The sequence below is a fragment of the Corvus brachyrhynchos genome, unplaced genomic scaffold, assembly GCF_000691975.1.
Source record: "Corvus brachyrhynchos isolate BGI_N302 unplaced genomic scaffold, ASM69197v1 scaffold45, whole genome shotgun sequence".
Classification (NCBI taxonomy): Eukaryota; Metazoa; Chordata; class Aves; order Passeriformes; family Corvidae; genus Corvus; species Corvus brachyrhynchos.
The window spans coordinates 274,847-287,931 of record NW_008238361.1 but is presented as its reverse complement, the minus strand read 5'-3'; the positions used below and the strand labels follow the sequence as shown (position 1 = coordinate 287,931).

General features: G+C 39.5%; 1 protein-coding gene across 2 annotated transcripts in view; it reads left to right on the top strand.

Moving 5' to 3' along the window:
* Positions 1-3,120: 3,120 nt before the first annotated feature.
* Positions 3,121-13,085, top strand: part of LOC103616771 — an 11,417-nt gene continuing 1,452 nt past the window's right edge. Inside the window, exons 1-4 of one of the 2 annotated variants that reach the window (XR_001862486.1) lie at positions 3,121-3,243; positions 4,939-5,002; positions 8,182-8,237; positions 12,405-12,834. Coding sequence is in view for 1 of the 2 variants with exons in the window: in XM_017736026.1 (XP_017591515.1) it covers positions 3,170-3,243; positions 4,939-5,002; positions 8,182-8,237; positions 12,736-12,834 (293 nt within the window). In the remaining variant the exon portion in view is untranslated. The remainder of the gene's footprint in view (positions 3,244-4,938; positions 5,003-8,181; positions 8,238-12,404; positions 12,835-13,085) is intronic. The other variant, XM_017736026.1, reaches the window with a different exon arrangement.

Sequence of the window (13,085 nt, the reverse complement as noted above, 5' to 3'; positions counted from 1 at the left end):
TAGAGCTATCTATGAGGAAGCCTTCGAGCCTGCTGTTCCAGCCGCCGCTCTGCCTGGGTGGCGACTGTAAGGATGCAATACCGGGATTTTAAGGATGTAGTAGCGCTTGTGTTTGTTGGGGGAGCGGATAGATGCATACAGTGTGAGCAGCTCCTGGGCCATGCCGGGAGCTGTGCGGAGCTGTCTCTCAAACGCACCAGTGCGTGGGCTGTGTCCCGCCTGCTCTGTGGCTCACGCTAAGGTGCTGCTGGCTCAGCCTTTGGAGCTGGGGGATAGCCACTGCAAGCACAGTCACTGCAGGCTCAGCCTTTGAAACTGAGGAACGGTCACTACAAAGCTTTAAACCAGTTGGGGCTTCCCCTCGGTTTATTAGAAGGGCTTAGTGCCTGAGGAGCACATAGTCGTGTGTCTCCTTGTACCCCTGTTTTGTTTTCTTGAAAATATTTTCTGTTTGGATTTTTTTCTTTTAGCATGCTTTTTCATGAATTTGGGATGTAAATAGTTTTTTTCAGCTTGTCTCTAGTCTATTCCTGGATTTTTGTGTGTGTGGCAGGGACAGTTGAGCTGTACCTGAAAGGGCCTTTAAACCACTGCAGTCAGTAACCTGAAGCAGGTACTGGTCTTTCTGAACTTGCATGATAGTAAACTGCAACTTGTAGTCTTGCAAGTCTGCAAGTAAGTCTTGACAAAGCCTACCTGTTACTGCAGTGGGCAACAGCTTGGCCGAGGGGTGAAGGTGCCAGAGTAAGTGGTTTCAACCATGCACTTAGTGACCAAAGTTCAAGTGGGCATCTTTATTCTGACCAGTATTGAGCCAAGCTGTCTTTGTTTTTGCTTAGGTTTGTTTTTGTGTTGTTTTCTTGTTTGGGTTTTTTTTGTTGTTGGGGTTTTTTTGGAGGGGACAGCATAAATGGAAATGTGCCTCCTTACTTTATTTTTTTGTTTTAAAAATACATGATGTTTTAAAAATGGAAATTAGTAAAAATTGTGGCACTTAGCTGTTAGATTATATGGCTAACAGGTCACTTATAAGAATCAAAAAATTGAACTCTGTATTAAAAGTTTGACATACCTCTCTATTGCTCTGGAAAGCAAATTACAAAACAGCTTTGTGGTGCATCCCACATGCATCTATGTTTAACTCTTCCCCTGCCATGGATGTGTGTGAGCAGGTGGGACAGCTGTTCCTAGTGGCTAGTTTCAAGTCAGTGCAGAGATGGAAAGGAAGATGGGTTATTTCTAATAACTATAGATAACGTTTTGTGGGCCTTTTGGTGGTAGACACAATTCCAGATTATCCATGTTTCATTATCTCTTCCCATGCTGGGCATCTCTCTCCTCCTTGCCTAGCTCCCCTTGTGCTTTGTGCAAAGCCTTATAGTGTTAAAATGTCTGCCTCTGTCTGGATCTCCTTGCCCTGCTAAATTAAAACTAAAAACAATGCTTGTATCTAGAAATTGATAGTCCTGCATGTGTGGGAAGGTCCCAAACCAAAACTTGTGGATCTAGGTTCAATTACTTTTTTTTAATCTAATTCCAAAATTTTAGTGGTTTTCCAGTTTGTGGTTTGACTGGTTCCTAAGAAGACAAGAGCCTGACAATCTGTGGGAGAACACTCGGGATAACTCGCGTTGGTATTCTGGTTGAACTTATTATAAAGAGAAATGATGTCAAGAAGATCTCTGAGATCTTGAAAGATGCCAGGGCTTTTTTTTGGTGTGGTCTGTTTTGTGGTTGTTGATGTTTGGTTTGGGGTTGTTTGATTTGGTTTGGGTTTTTTTTACATTCTTTGTCATTCTAGTTTGAAGATGCTTCAAAGACAAGGAATAGTTTCACACCTGGTGAGCTGAGGGTATTTAGAATCTCAGTTCTCTTCACTGGTAGATACTTGGAAACAAACAGTTGAAACTTCCATTTCAGATACTTTTAATTTTGTAGTTAGGCTGCCGGAAGGATTAGGTTCAGTCTAGGTCTCCAGCGTATTTGTAGCTGTAAGATGGCTGGGCAAAGAATTTGCTGCTTATGCAGCAGTATAATTAACAGTATGTATGTCATTTTAGAAAGAGAAGAAAAGCCAAGTCTAGCTATAGCATAGCTCTGATATTGTAGTGCTGCTTTGGACATGACTGAGGGAGAATTTTTGTTTCTAAAATTAGGCCTGCAACCAGGAAATACAAAGCCAAGCGTCAGATTTGGTAGAAAATGGGTGTTAGTTACAGATGGATACATCTGCATCATCAAAAATGGCCAAATGCATTTCTCATACTAGCTAGTTGTGTAATTCTGGAAACCACTCTCCATTCCCTATTCTCTCTTGCCCCCGAATTTAAACTCTAGTCTTGATTGTTCATGATCAGAATAGGAGTCTTGCTGCGAGGTGAAGCAACTTGTTCAATAGGATGAGAAAAGAACACTAAGGTTTTTCTTTCTTACTTACAGTTTTAAAACTTAAAATGCTCTCCTGAAGAGGGAGAAAGTGTTTCTTTCAAGAGAATGTTTTAGATAACTTTACGTGTTCTTTGTTCAGAATTAAATTTTCAGACATGCCTCAGAACTTAAATTGTTATTGTTAGGTTGCCTGTAGCTTAATTAGTGCTAATTGGTTTTGTGATTGGCAGATATGTTAATAAAATATAATTAAGCATGTTCGAACACAAGTACAAGATGAGTATGCATCTGGTTCTTATCTGCATTATTAGGTTTATTCTGGAATACCTTGAACTAATCATGAAACCCTTATTGCTGTTAGTCACATTGTTCAAAAACCTGAAAGTTTTCGGATGGTGGTTTGGTTTTCTTTTTTATTTTAAAAATACAAATCTGAGATGTAATAGTTTCTGGGGAAGGATGCATATGAACATAGTAAGGTGTTAAGATTTAATATAGTTAACGGTGACTGAAACCACTCTGATTTCTTGATTTATGGTATCTGGAAGTTGATTTGAGTCTGCCATGACACAGAATTTTGAAGCTTTTGCTGCACCTCTTTGGCTACTGCTGTGTATGCATGTGTACAAGTAAAGCATGGAGCTAAATACTGAAAGATGATTTCTGGTTAATGGTTATCTGGGGTAAAAGTATTCTCCTCTAAGTGTATGTAATGTGGTATGTAACTCTGTAGGTATTTTTACTTACATTTCACTTTTTTCTTGCAGTTAAAGCTGGAGGTATGAGAGTGTCTAAAAAGCAAGAAAGCGGACCTGTTGAGAAAAATGCTAAACCTCCAGGAAAAGAAAAGTCAAGGTATTACACTGCAGGGCCTGTCACCCCTGCTCCATAGTTAAAGTTCATAGGTCATGGGCTTTGAAAACAAAGAAAATTCTTATTCTACAAGAGTTTAATTCTTAACTTGTGCAATTTATAAATAAAATAATATCGATAAAATAATGTTGATATTGAAATAATTATCAGCTTAAAAAACCCCAAAACCCAAGGACAGTGCCTTGCAATGAAAGGCAAAGGCTAAAAGACATCTCTATTGTCATGTTTTATGGAACGGAAATTAAAGCAATGTGTTGCATACTTATGCCTAATAAAGGAATAGTCAAACAGTTTCCAGTGAAGTAGGAGTGAACTTCAGGCTGTCCACATTCTGAAGTAAATAAAACCCACATCAACTACCCCCAAGGAAGACTCTCATCACCTATATAGGCTATACCCCCTATTTCAATCTAAAATCTAATTTGGCTTTTTCTGTTTACTACTTTTTAAGGTTAATCAAGCTGTTTTGCGCCAAAAATGAAGGCATGCTTCTATTTTGAATAAAGTAACAGTGACCAGTTGATGTGGTCATTAAAACAAGTATTTTCTTGCAGCTTTTTCAAAGATTGAACATTTTTCTTAAATACATGCACTTTTCTTAAATGTCACTTAACAAAAAGTTAAGTTGACCAATATAAGGGTATGACAGTAAAATCTGAATGACTTGTGGTGTAACTAAAGTTTTTGATTTTTTGTTGTAATCTTCTGGAATTAGAAGCTTTTTATTTTCACTTATTGCCAGTTGTCTGGGTGTAATTTTGCAGCTGTCTTTTCCATAGTCATAGTCACCTAATAGTATAAACAGATGTTGAATAACTTTTATTTGTCAGTGTAGCAAACTTTCAATTGCTAAATTGAAATGTCAGTAGGAAATGTCTTTCTGTTCCACAGAAACTTAAATAAATAAACTTAAATAAATAAACTTAAATAAATAAACTTAAATAAATAAACTTAAATAAATAAACTTAAATAAATAAACTTAAATAAATAAACTTAAATAAAGCAATATCTGCTTTTTCAAGAGTTGCATTTATGGTATTTGGGGTTTATAATGATTATTCCCTACTCCATTTTAAGCTAGAGAGGTTGTCAGTGATTATAATGGTATCATCAGTAGAATGTGCAATCTGAAGTTCTTCCTGTTGTTGAACTAAATTATTTCATACCCACAGATTTGTTAATTTGTGGAATATTGGTAACATGGTGTTCTTCACTGGAATATGGAGAAGTTAATGGGATAATTTTGTGAAAAAATTCTTGCTGGACAAATAGTTGCTGTGAAAGGAAACCGTGTCCAAAAGCAGAGGCTGAATTTTTTTCATGGGTCTAGGCTGGAATCAAGAAAATTTTTTGTAGATGAGGGTATCAGTGCTCACCTTCTGTGAAGTTATTTCACAGCGTACCAAAAAAAATCCTTTTTGAGATATTCAAGGATATTTCATACACAGATTTTTGTATGTATGAATAAGACTGTCACACAAATTTTGTGTTATTCCATTCTGAAGCAGCGTGCCTTTTTGATATTATATAGTTTTTCATGTGATGAAAGAATTTAGCTCCAAACCTTAAATTTATACTGTAAAATGTTTTGTATTATGTCTGGAAAATGAAAGTGACAAGTGCTCAAATGTTTCTGTGAGATGGAAATGATAAATACTTTTTTCATCTACTTTACAGTGCTATTGTCAGTTTTCCACAACCTCAGAACATGGGTGTCTTGGTAGCAGAAGCACTGAACAAAGTAAGTCTGGAAGAAAAAGTCAGGGTTTCTTCATAAATCTAAACATGAGTAAAAGTTAAAAAGTGAATTTTCCTTAAACTGGTGTCTGGCAGTTGCAGGTTCTTCAGCTGCCACTAAATGTTCTTGTGATAACCTATTTCTGTAGTGGTTGTGTGGCTAAGCTGCTAGATGGCTAAAAAGTACCTGGCTTTCTCTCCTTGTTCTGATTCCTCTCCTAGTTGCTATGACATGCCCTGGGACAGTTGTGTACATCTGTTACAGAGAAGCACAGCCAGACAGGGAGGTGTGTTCTGCTTGTAAAGTGGCGTGGTGCATTAGCTTTAGTGAAATATGGGGAAGAATTACCAGTGGCATGTAAGTGTCTGGCAGAGCTGGGATTACAGTGCAGAGCAAAACCTTGTCTTCAGTGACATGCTTTATCCCACCATGGAAATCACTCTGACTTCTGTGCGGGTCCAGCAAAAATACAGAGCTGCTTGAGGGAGGTGGGTGGCATCACTGGCAGGTGCAGGGGACACCAGGATGGTGATCCAGTGTCCTGCTCTGTGAATGATCCCCTAGACAGCAGGCACAGCATGTCCTACTGCTGCCCCATGTCTAGCTGGTCCATCTGAGGCCTGACATTAGTCAGGCAAGCACCTTTTGACTTCTCCCGTGGGAAGATCTTGTATCCCACAGCTGCTAATGGACCCTTCTGTTTATCACATGCTTACAGCTCCTGCCCTGTGTCTCTCATTAGGCTGTTGGTGCAGGCTTACACCTACACTTTGGAAGAGCTGATTTCACAAGCAGCTCTTTGGTTTGCATGGTAATCCGAAGATCTGACAATTATCATCTCTTTGTTACACACTTGCAGTCTTCAGACTCTGAAGCATACAGGAGTTCCTCATGCCTAGAGCTCAGTAAAACATTTCAACACAAGTCTTATCAACAGTTGTGTTTATAGCTTTAGCCTGTAGATCTTGAATTTTTGCTTAGACTTTTTTAAGGAGAGCAGATAAAACTCATCCTCCTTCTCTTCCACCTGTCCTCATCTCCTCTGTTCTGACCTACCATTTCCTTTTCCTGTTGGTTTCCAGAATATTGTATGTGAAGCTTGCTTGCTAGTTTAGAATGTGATAATTAGCTACTGTAATAATGATGATTTTGAATCTGGGAAAATGAGAATTTGAATCAACTTATCGTTAACTCTGGCATACTGATTATTTTCTGTGTTTTCCTCATCTTGGAAGCTCATTCTGTGAACTACTAAACAAGGGAAGAAAAAAAAAATTTAATTCCCTAAAGGTAGTCGGACTAATATCACTTTGAAAACAGAAATTATAAGTAAATATACTGAGTTACCATGAGTCTGTGTATTGATCACTTAAACTTTTGGTGGATTTAGGTTTTATTGCTCCTTTTAAACTACTTTAATATGATGAAATTTAGAAAGAGAATAGCTGACAAGCTGTATTCTATCACAACTTTTTTTCTCCCCCCTTTAATGTTACAGATGAGCCACAAAATCCATGCAGCAACATTACAAGTGGCTCACCAAAAGCCACAGCCTACCTTGGAGAAGTTCATACTGCCTAAAAGAATTCACATTATTCAACAGCCACGGAAATGTTAAGATACTCATTAAAAAACTTACGTTTACTTTTCTATACAGCATTTAGCATGCTGTGGTGAAATGCTCAAAAGCTGTGTGCCTTGTGTCTTGCTGTGTTTCTGTTACTGACAATAAAATAAAAGAAGAGTTACTGAATGTACTCAGGATTTATTCCAATATCATGGCTTCTGTCTAACCCAGTGTTACTAGTATGTAGTAATTAATACCAAAAGGTCTAACAGTTTCACTACTGTGTGTTTTGACTGAAGGAATGGAAACTGTCAGCCCTGTTGTTTTGGGTTTATTTTTAGTTTAATGGTAGCAAAGCTGATGTGAACTTGATTCTAAGAAAGCAGGTCATGAGTGAAAGACATGGGGCTTCTTTCACTTGAGCCTGAGGTTTTCCATGCTGAATGCATGCCTGAGGCTTACTGCATGATAAGTAATTCACAGAGTCCTGGGAAGGATTGCAGTGCAATGGAAAGAAATATCTTTTGCTTGCATTTCTTTCTGTAAGAAAACCCAGCTTCTCTGCAGGGATCAGCAAGCAGGAAGAACTGAGTGGAATCAGTCTGTTTTAACCTATTTGGGGCTGGGGTGGATAAATGAAGGAAGTACCTGACTAGGAGCTGAACCCTTGGGATAAGAGGGCAGGTAGCAGGGAAGAGCCAAGGTGCAGAGAATGCCATGATTGGAGTTTGGAGTTAGGGTTGGTAGAATGGGGTATGAGACTTAGCACTGACTGGTACTCGAAGGGTCATGAGGGGTCAAGCTTAAAAATGGGGAGGAACAAATGTAAATCCCAGTCCAGGCAATGTCCTTGAGCCATGTCCTGCTTGCAGTGACCGCAAGGACAATAGAGAGAGCCAGAGGATAATATTGTCTTGCTGTTGGGAGTTGGTTGTGGAGCTCCCCGACTCAGAATTTAATTCTGCTGGGACAATTTTTTTTTTTTTTAAGGTAGTGATTGCAGAAGAGTATTGTCCCAAAACTGGTTCTTTCACCCTTTTGGTGTGCAAGAAATTGATCCCCACACAGAGTGTGGGTATGTGATTTATTTACAGCTGTGTGCAGAAAGGGGTGCTGGGGGGAGCTAGCACGGAGACAAAGGCAGGCACACCTATAGGTTACAGTCTCAGGCCAAGCAGATCTTACTTTACTCCATGGCGAAGTTGCTAGTTTCTCTCTGTTTCAATCTCAAGGTATAGTGTCCCAAGAAGTCGTGGTATGTGGTCAGTGAGCAGTGGGCTCTTGGTGGGCAGAGGAGGCTTTTACTATTATGATTATGGTATAACGAGGAAAGTTCATGGCAAGGGCAAGTTCTCACCACAGAAACAGTCAAACCTGGCGATTTGTTGGCCCATCATATAAGGTCCTGACTAAGAAGGGTATGATCTTTTTTTCCCTGCCCTTCAAGGACCTAGGACATCAATTTTCTGTTTTCTACATTCCTGTGGCTGTTGCTCCCATTGCTTAACTGCTTTGTTCTCTATCTTATTATTTGGAAATTTGTTCCTGTTATTCATCAATTCCCCACTTCCATACTTATGATTCTTCTTAGACATATCGTCTGTCTCACTCTTAGTTCCCATGTGTTGGAACCATCACATATTTTCCTGAAATGAATCACAGGGATGACAGGTAAGTCAATTGCTTTATGATTTCCCAAATGCAAATATATAGTGCTACAATTAAGACAAAGGGTTAGTATTGGGAGAACAACAAGGTAAAACATCTCATTGAAACTCCCTGTAGCAATGGTAAGTGACCAGCTGAAAAGTGTCCTACCATCCATGTGCTCTATCTCACTTCACTTGTTCCAATACTTGTGTGCTTTCCGCATCATGATGGGCAGTAATCAAAGTACTTTGTCCATTCTTCTGAGCTTGTTTCAGCAGTTGTTGCCGATCATTGTGCTATAATAATGTTCTTACTAAAGCAAGATTCATCCCAACAGGGGTGGGCAGCAGATCTTGAATCAGCAAATAATTATACTGCAATAGCTGGTATAATGTGAAAGGAGCTGAATAATTGAAATCCACCCATTGATTTTGGTGAAATTACAAACACAAACATTAGAGTGATTATCTGTATCTACAATAAGGTTATCTACAAATATGAAGCCACAAAGGGTTCTCATGTAAGCATATCATTTTCCAGTATATAAAAGTACAGGTTTGCAAGTTTCATCAGGATGGATTTCAAAATGACAAACACTATTCTGTATCCAGACAAATGTCAGGGCTTTGGTGTTACTGCACAAGTGTGTCCCTGTTCTCATACAGTGCACATGCTAACACCGATGGTTTGCCATTCCCCATGCTTTTGGGCCCATATCCTATGCTCCAGTGTAGGGTTCAGTTATGATTCAGGTCTAGTGCAGTGATTGAGTGATGGACACAGAGCCGTCCTATGTGGATTAGTACCAGGACTGTGCTATTGATGGTGTTATAGGTAACACTGACTAAATGCCACCACGATTGGAATTCCTTTGCAAATTCAGTCATTATTCCAAATTACTTTTTGAATTTCGGTGGGTGAAGGTGCCTTCTTCGCCTTCTCTTAAAATTGCTACTGCTACTGTTGATTGTATCCACAACTGAGCTCAGATGTAGCTAAGAGGCAAAGAACCTTCACCTTGGGTTGCACCAAGTGCCTCTGGGATCAACTATGAGCTCGCTCATTGATTCTTTCCCACTGAGGCAATGTGTCAGATAAGAGCCATTGATTAGTTTCTACGCTGGTAGAGAAGACTACAGAGGGTGTTCCAATTTGCTTAAATCACTTGTGGTTATGCTCAGGTTATTTATAAGTACTTCAGCATCTGTACAGTTTAAAACTCCCAAGTCTCTGTGATTCCAGTCACATCTCTTCTTGTTCCTTTTGGAGAAGTGGGGGTTTGCCCATGTAGCCAAGCTAACCGTCTTGCATGGGAAGCACATAAGAATGGTGACCACATTGGTGTAAGTGTAGAAATATTAATCTGCATTACTAGTTCTACTTGTTTAAGAAACCAAGGTGGATTAAACAACATTTGCTGCTGATCTGCGTTTTTGATCACATGGTCCAATTTCAAAAATTTGTGGGGATAGAATTTTCTCATCCTCTTTGACTGAGGCAGATGTAGTTGTTTTGGTTTCAATAATATCTATCTTGAGTTTAAATGTTAGTCCCACATTATGGTGGTCCCAAAGGCATACAACAAAAACCAGGGTAAAATTGTACCAACAATCCCACCTTTTGATGGCACAAAATTTTGGGTCTTTTGTGCTTGGTTCTGTTGTACTATTAGGCATTGAATATGAGTGGCTTTCCCATGTGTAGATCCATTGATCATTCTGCAGCCTGTCCAAACTTTTTCTTGGGTTGTTCTTTCAAGAGAGGAACCCAACTATATCTATCCCAACCCTACCCATGTTCTAAATATGCTTCAGCTCCATGCATAACCAGAGTAGTGAAATTGTACACTAAAAATTGTATACTTAAATTCATGCTTAATGTGAAAGGTAATACTCAAAAAAATGGTTATATTGTCAATGAGGCTTCTTCTTAAAGTATGCTTTCCACATGACAACAGTGGAAGGCTATTGCAAACATATGAGAATGCTCCCTCTAAAATCAAGGGGTCCTTGATTTAGATTTAGAAGATTATGCAGAATTAGTGTTGCCATTTAACACTAACGTCTGCGTCTTTTCATCGATCCATCAAATGTAAATACCCTTGTGTTGATTAAAGATTAAATTATGATCACAGGAGGTGGTGATTAGTAGCATCTGCAATAAATAATTTGGTTACACCTTGAATAAATAGAAAAAATTAAAATACTGCTTCTCCTTTGAAGATGAGTATTTTCTGTTTCTGGTTCCATAACTGACTGATTGCTACTTGGGAAATACTATCAGTGTTATCCTGGACAACAGCAACAATATACTTTATAGATGTTGAAGTTGTAGGTATGGGATTTGGAAAACAGTCTGCTTTTGTATCTTGTATAGCACACTTCTGTTCCCCAGGCTGGCTCTATGGCAGTGAATATTGATATGAATGTCAGTGAACAAACAGGACCTGTCCATGTGTCAAATGACTATCCATGCTCTCAAAGCCAAAAATAGCACAGTGCACTCTAATGTATCGATGGCTAATACATGCTTCCTATACAAAGAATATTTGTAAAATCTTTAGAATTCTAATCTTTATGCTTTTTGTTTCTGAAGAAAATCAATAGCTAGTGAAAAGTTGTAGGATCTGATTCTGCAGGCCTTTATGAACATCACTTGCTATGAAGCCGAATGTTATTTAACTGTTTAAAGCAGTACGTTCAGGGAGGGAGGATGTGCTTGGTGTAGAAGGGAGCTGTAGTAAATCCTGTTTGTGGCATAAATCAGGCAGTCATACAGTGATTGCTAAGGATGGAAGAGTTCTGTTAAAAGGCCCCAGGCACTGCTCTGTGCAGTGCACACTTGGCAAGTGCAGTCCCACAGAGGTAAACTAAGTACATTCAGTCACTCAAGCTTCTGGCAGGACAGTGTCTGTGGGCAAACAGGAGTTCTGCAGCATGGGCTCAGCCTGTGTGTGTAAGCTGCATCAGTCCCCCTGGCCCGACAAATCCAGGTGTGCACCGCAGCAGTGCCAGGGCTCCCGTGTATGTGGAACATACAGGTGGTGTTGGAGTGCCCAGTGGCCTGGCAGAAAGCAGGCTGGAATGGAAAGGGTCTTCCAAGTACTACCTGGGTAAAACTTTCAGGTGTAAAAACAGGTCCAAACAAGAAGTTAGGAGGTCTAATTTTGATAACTCTGTTTCATGGGTTTGCTAAATGTAAAGAAGGTGCAATCTCCTCTTCTGCTATAAGATGAATCTTGCAGAGCAGGAAATCCTGGCAAGTGCTCTGTTCCATGTCCTGTTCTGTCAGGTGGTGTCCCCTGTGGGGGCATTACAAGAAGCATTTCGTACTTGCTTTTTGTGTCAGTAGCATTTACTAGTCTTTGGAGGGTTTCTGAAAGATTTGTGTAGAGAACAAACTAAACTGTTCTGTTTAAATGTTTTTTATAATTAAGAACTTTATATACGTAAGAGCACTTCCTTTTCAACCAAGACAGTCTTTTACTCTTCTGTTGTATTTTGACAGGGGCACTGTCGGGTGCATTATTTTCTCTAATTTATTTCTGTTCATTAAGGTTTCCTTCTTATAATAGTATGAGTAATAACAAGAGCTAAGCAAGAAACAAAAACTGTATTTTGAACTTCTAAATAACAGACAACTTAGTTTTTCATCCTGTTTGTGCCTTCCATTCTGTATCATTTCAGTTTGTGTTTGCACCATCATTGATGATACTGTGATGAGGCTGTTGTGCCTTCTGTTGCAGGGAGTTTATTTTATTTAGTTCAAGCCTTAATACTTTGCTTTCATTATTTAAATATGAATTGCCACCAAATTCAGAACATAAAGAACAAATACAGTAGGTTTGCTAGAAAAATCAAACCCCTGCAGAAAGACTGTTTTCAGGCTTCTCACAGACTATTTCAAACAATGCAGGCATTCAGTGAGAAGGACATGATTTCAGGAAAAGTACTTCTGCGGCTGATCTTCATTTCACCATGTTGGAGGACACAATGTTGGTTAATATGCAGTTGTTTTTAGCTGTAGCCCTCAAAACACCTTACAAAGATGGGAAGCCAAGGGATGATGAAAGCTGTGAAAAGAGATTTTGGTACATGTTGGTTGGCTCAATGTCTTTGTCAGCTTGGTAATGTTACATGTGCTGTTTGATGGCCTGAGACACGCATGTTCTGTTGGACTTCTCTGCAGGGAGGAGTTTCCTCTGGGGCAAGGAAGAGTCTCTGCCCTTAAGCTCTTCGCCCTCCTAGGTTGGGTGGTGCTTGACAGAGCTGCTTGGGAATTTGGGAGTGTGCAGCTTGTAACTGGTCCAGCAGGAGCTACAGTATATGCTGTTCAGTGCACAGACCAAGGCCTGAATTGAGATAATGGGATTCCTGACTCTTGTGTGAAACTGCAGCAGATGAAATGGCAAAGAAATTACACATGGCAAGACTGGGAAGTTGCAATAAAAGAGAACTATACAAGACTTAATGTCAATAAACAAATATTAGCTGTTGTTTAAAGCCTTTGTGCCTTCCAGGATGTACTTGTTCAGCCTGTTCCTAAGTGGCATGCATAAATCTGCAAATCATTTCAAGCACAGTAACCTCTGCCCGGCATATAAGCCCCAGAAGTCCTGGTAAGTGGTGCATGCATAAGCCAGATAATTTCCTGAGTTCACCTTTAATTCCAGCAGTAGAAGACTATATTCCTACAGTGTAAAAAAAAAAAAAAAATTAAAATTCAGGGGTCTAATCAGTGTCATCTGCCATACTCGTATTGTTCCTGTTGTGTCCAGCTCCCACACCATGTTCCCAGGAAGACCCCTCTTGGTTTTGAAAATCTTGCTGTTGTTGAGGACCCTTGTTTCCACGTGTTGCCATTCCTCCT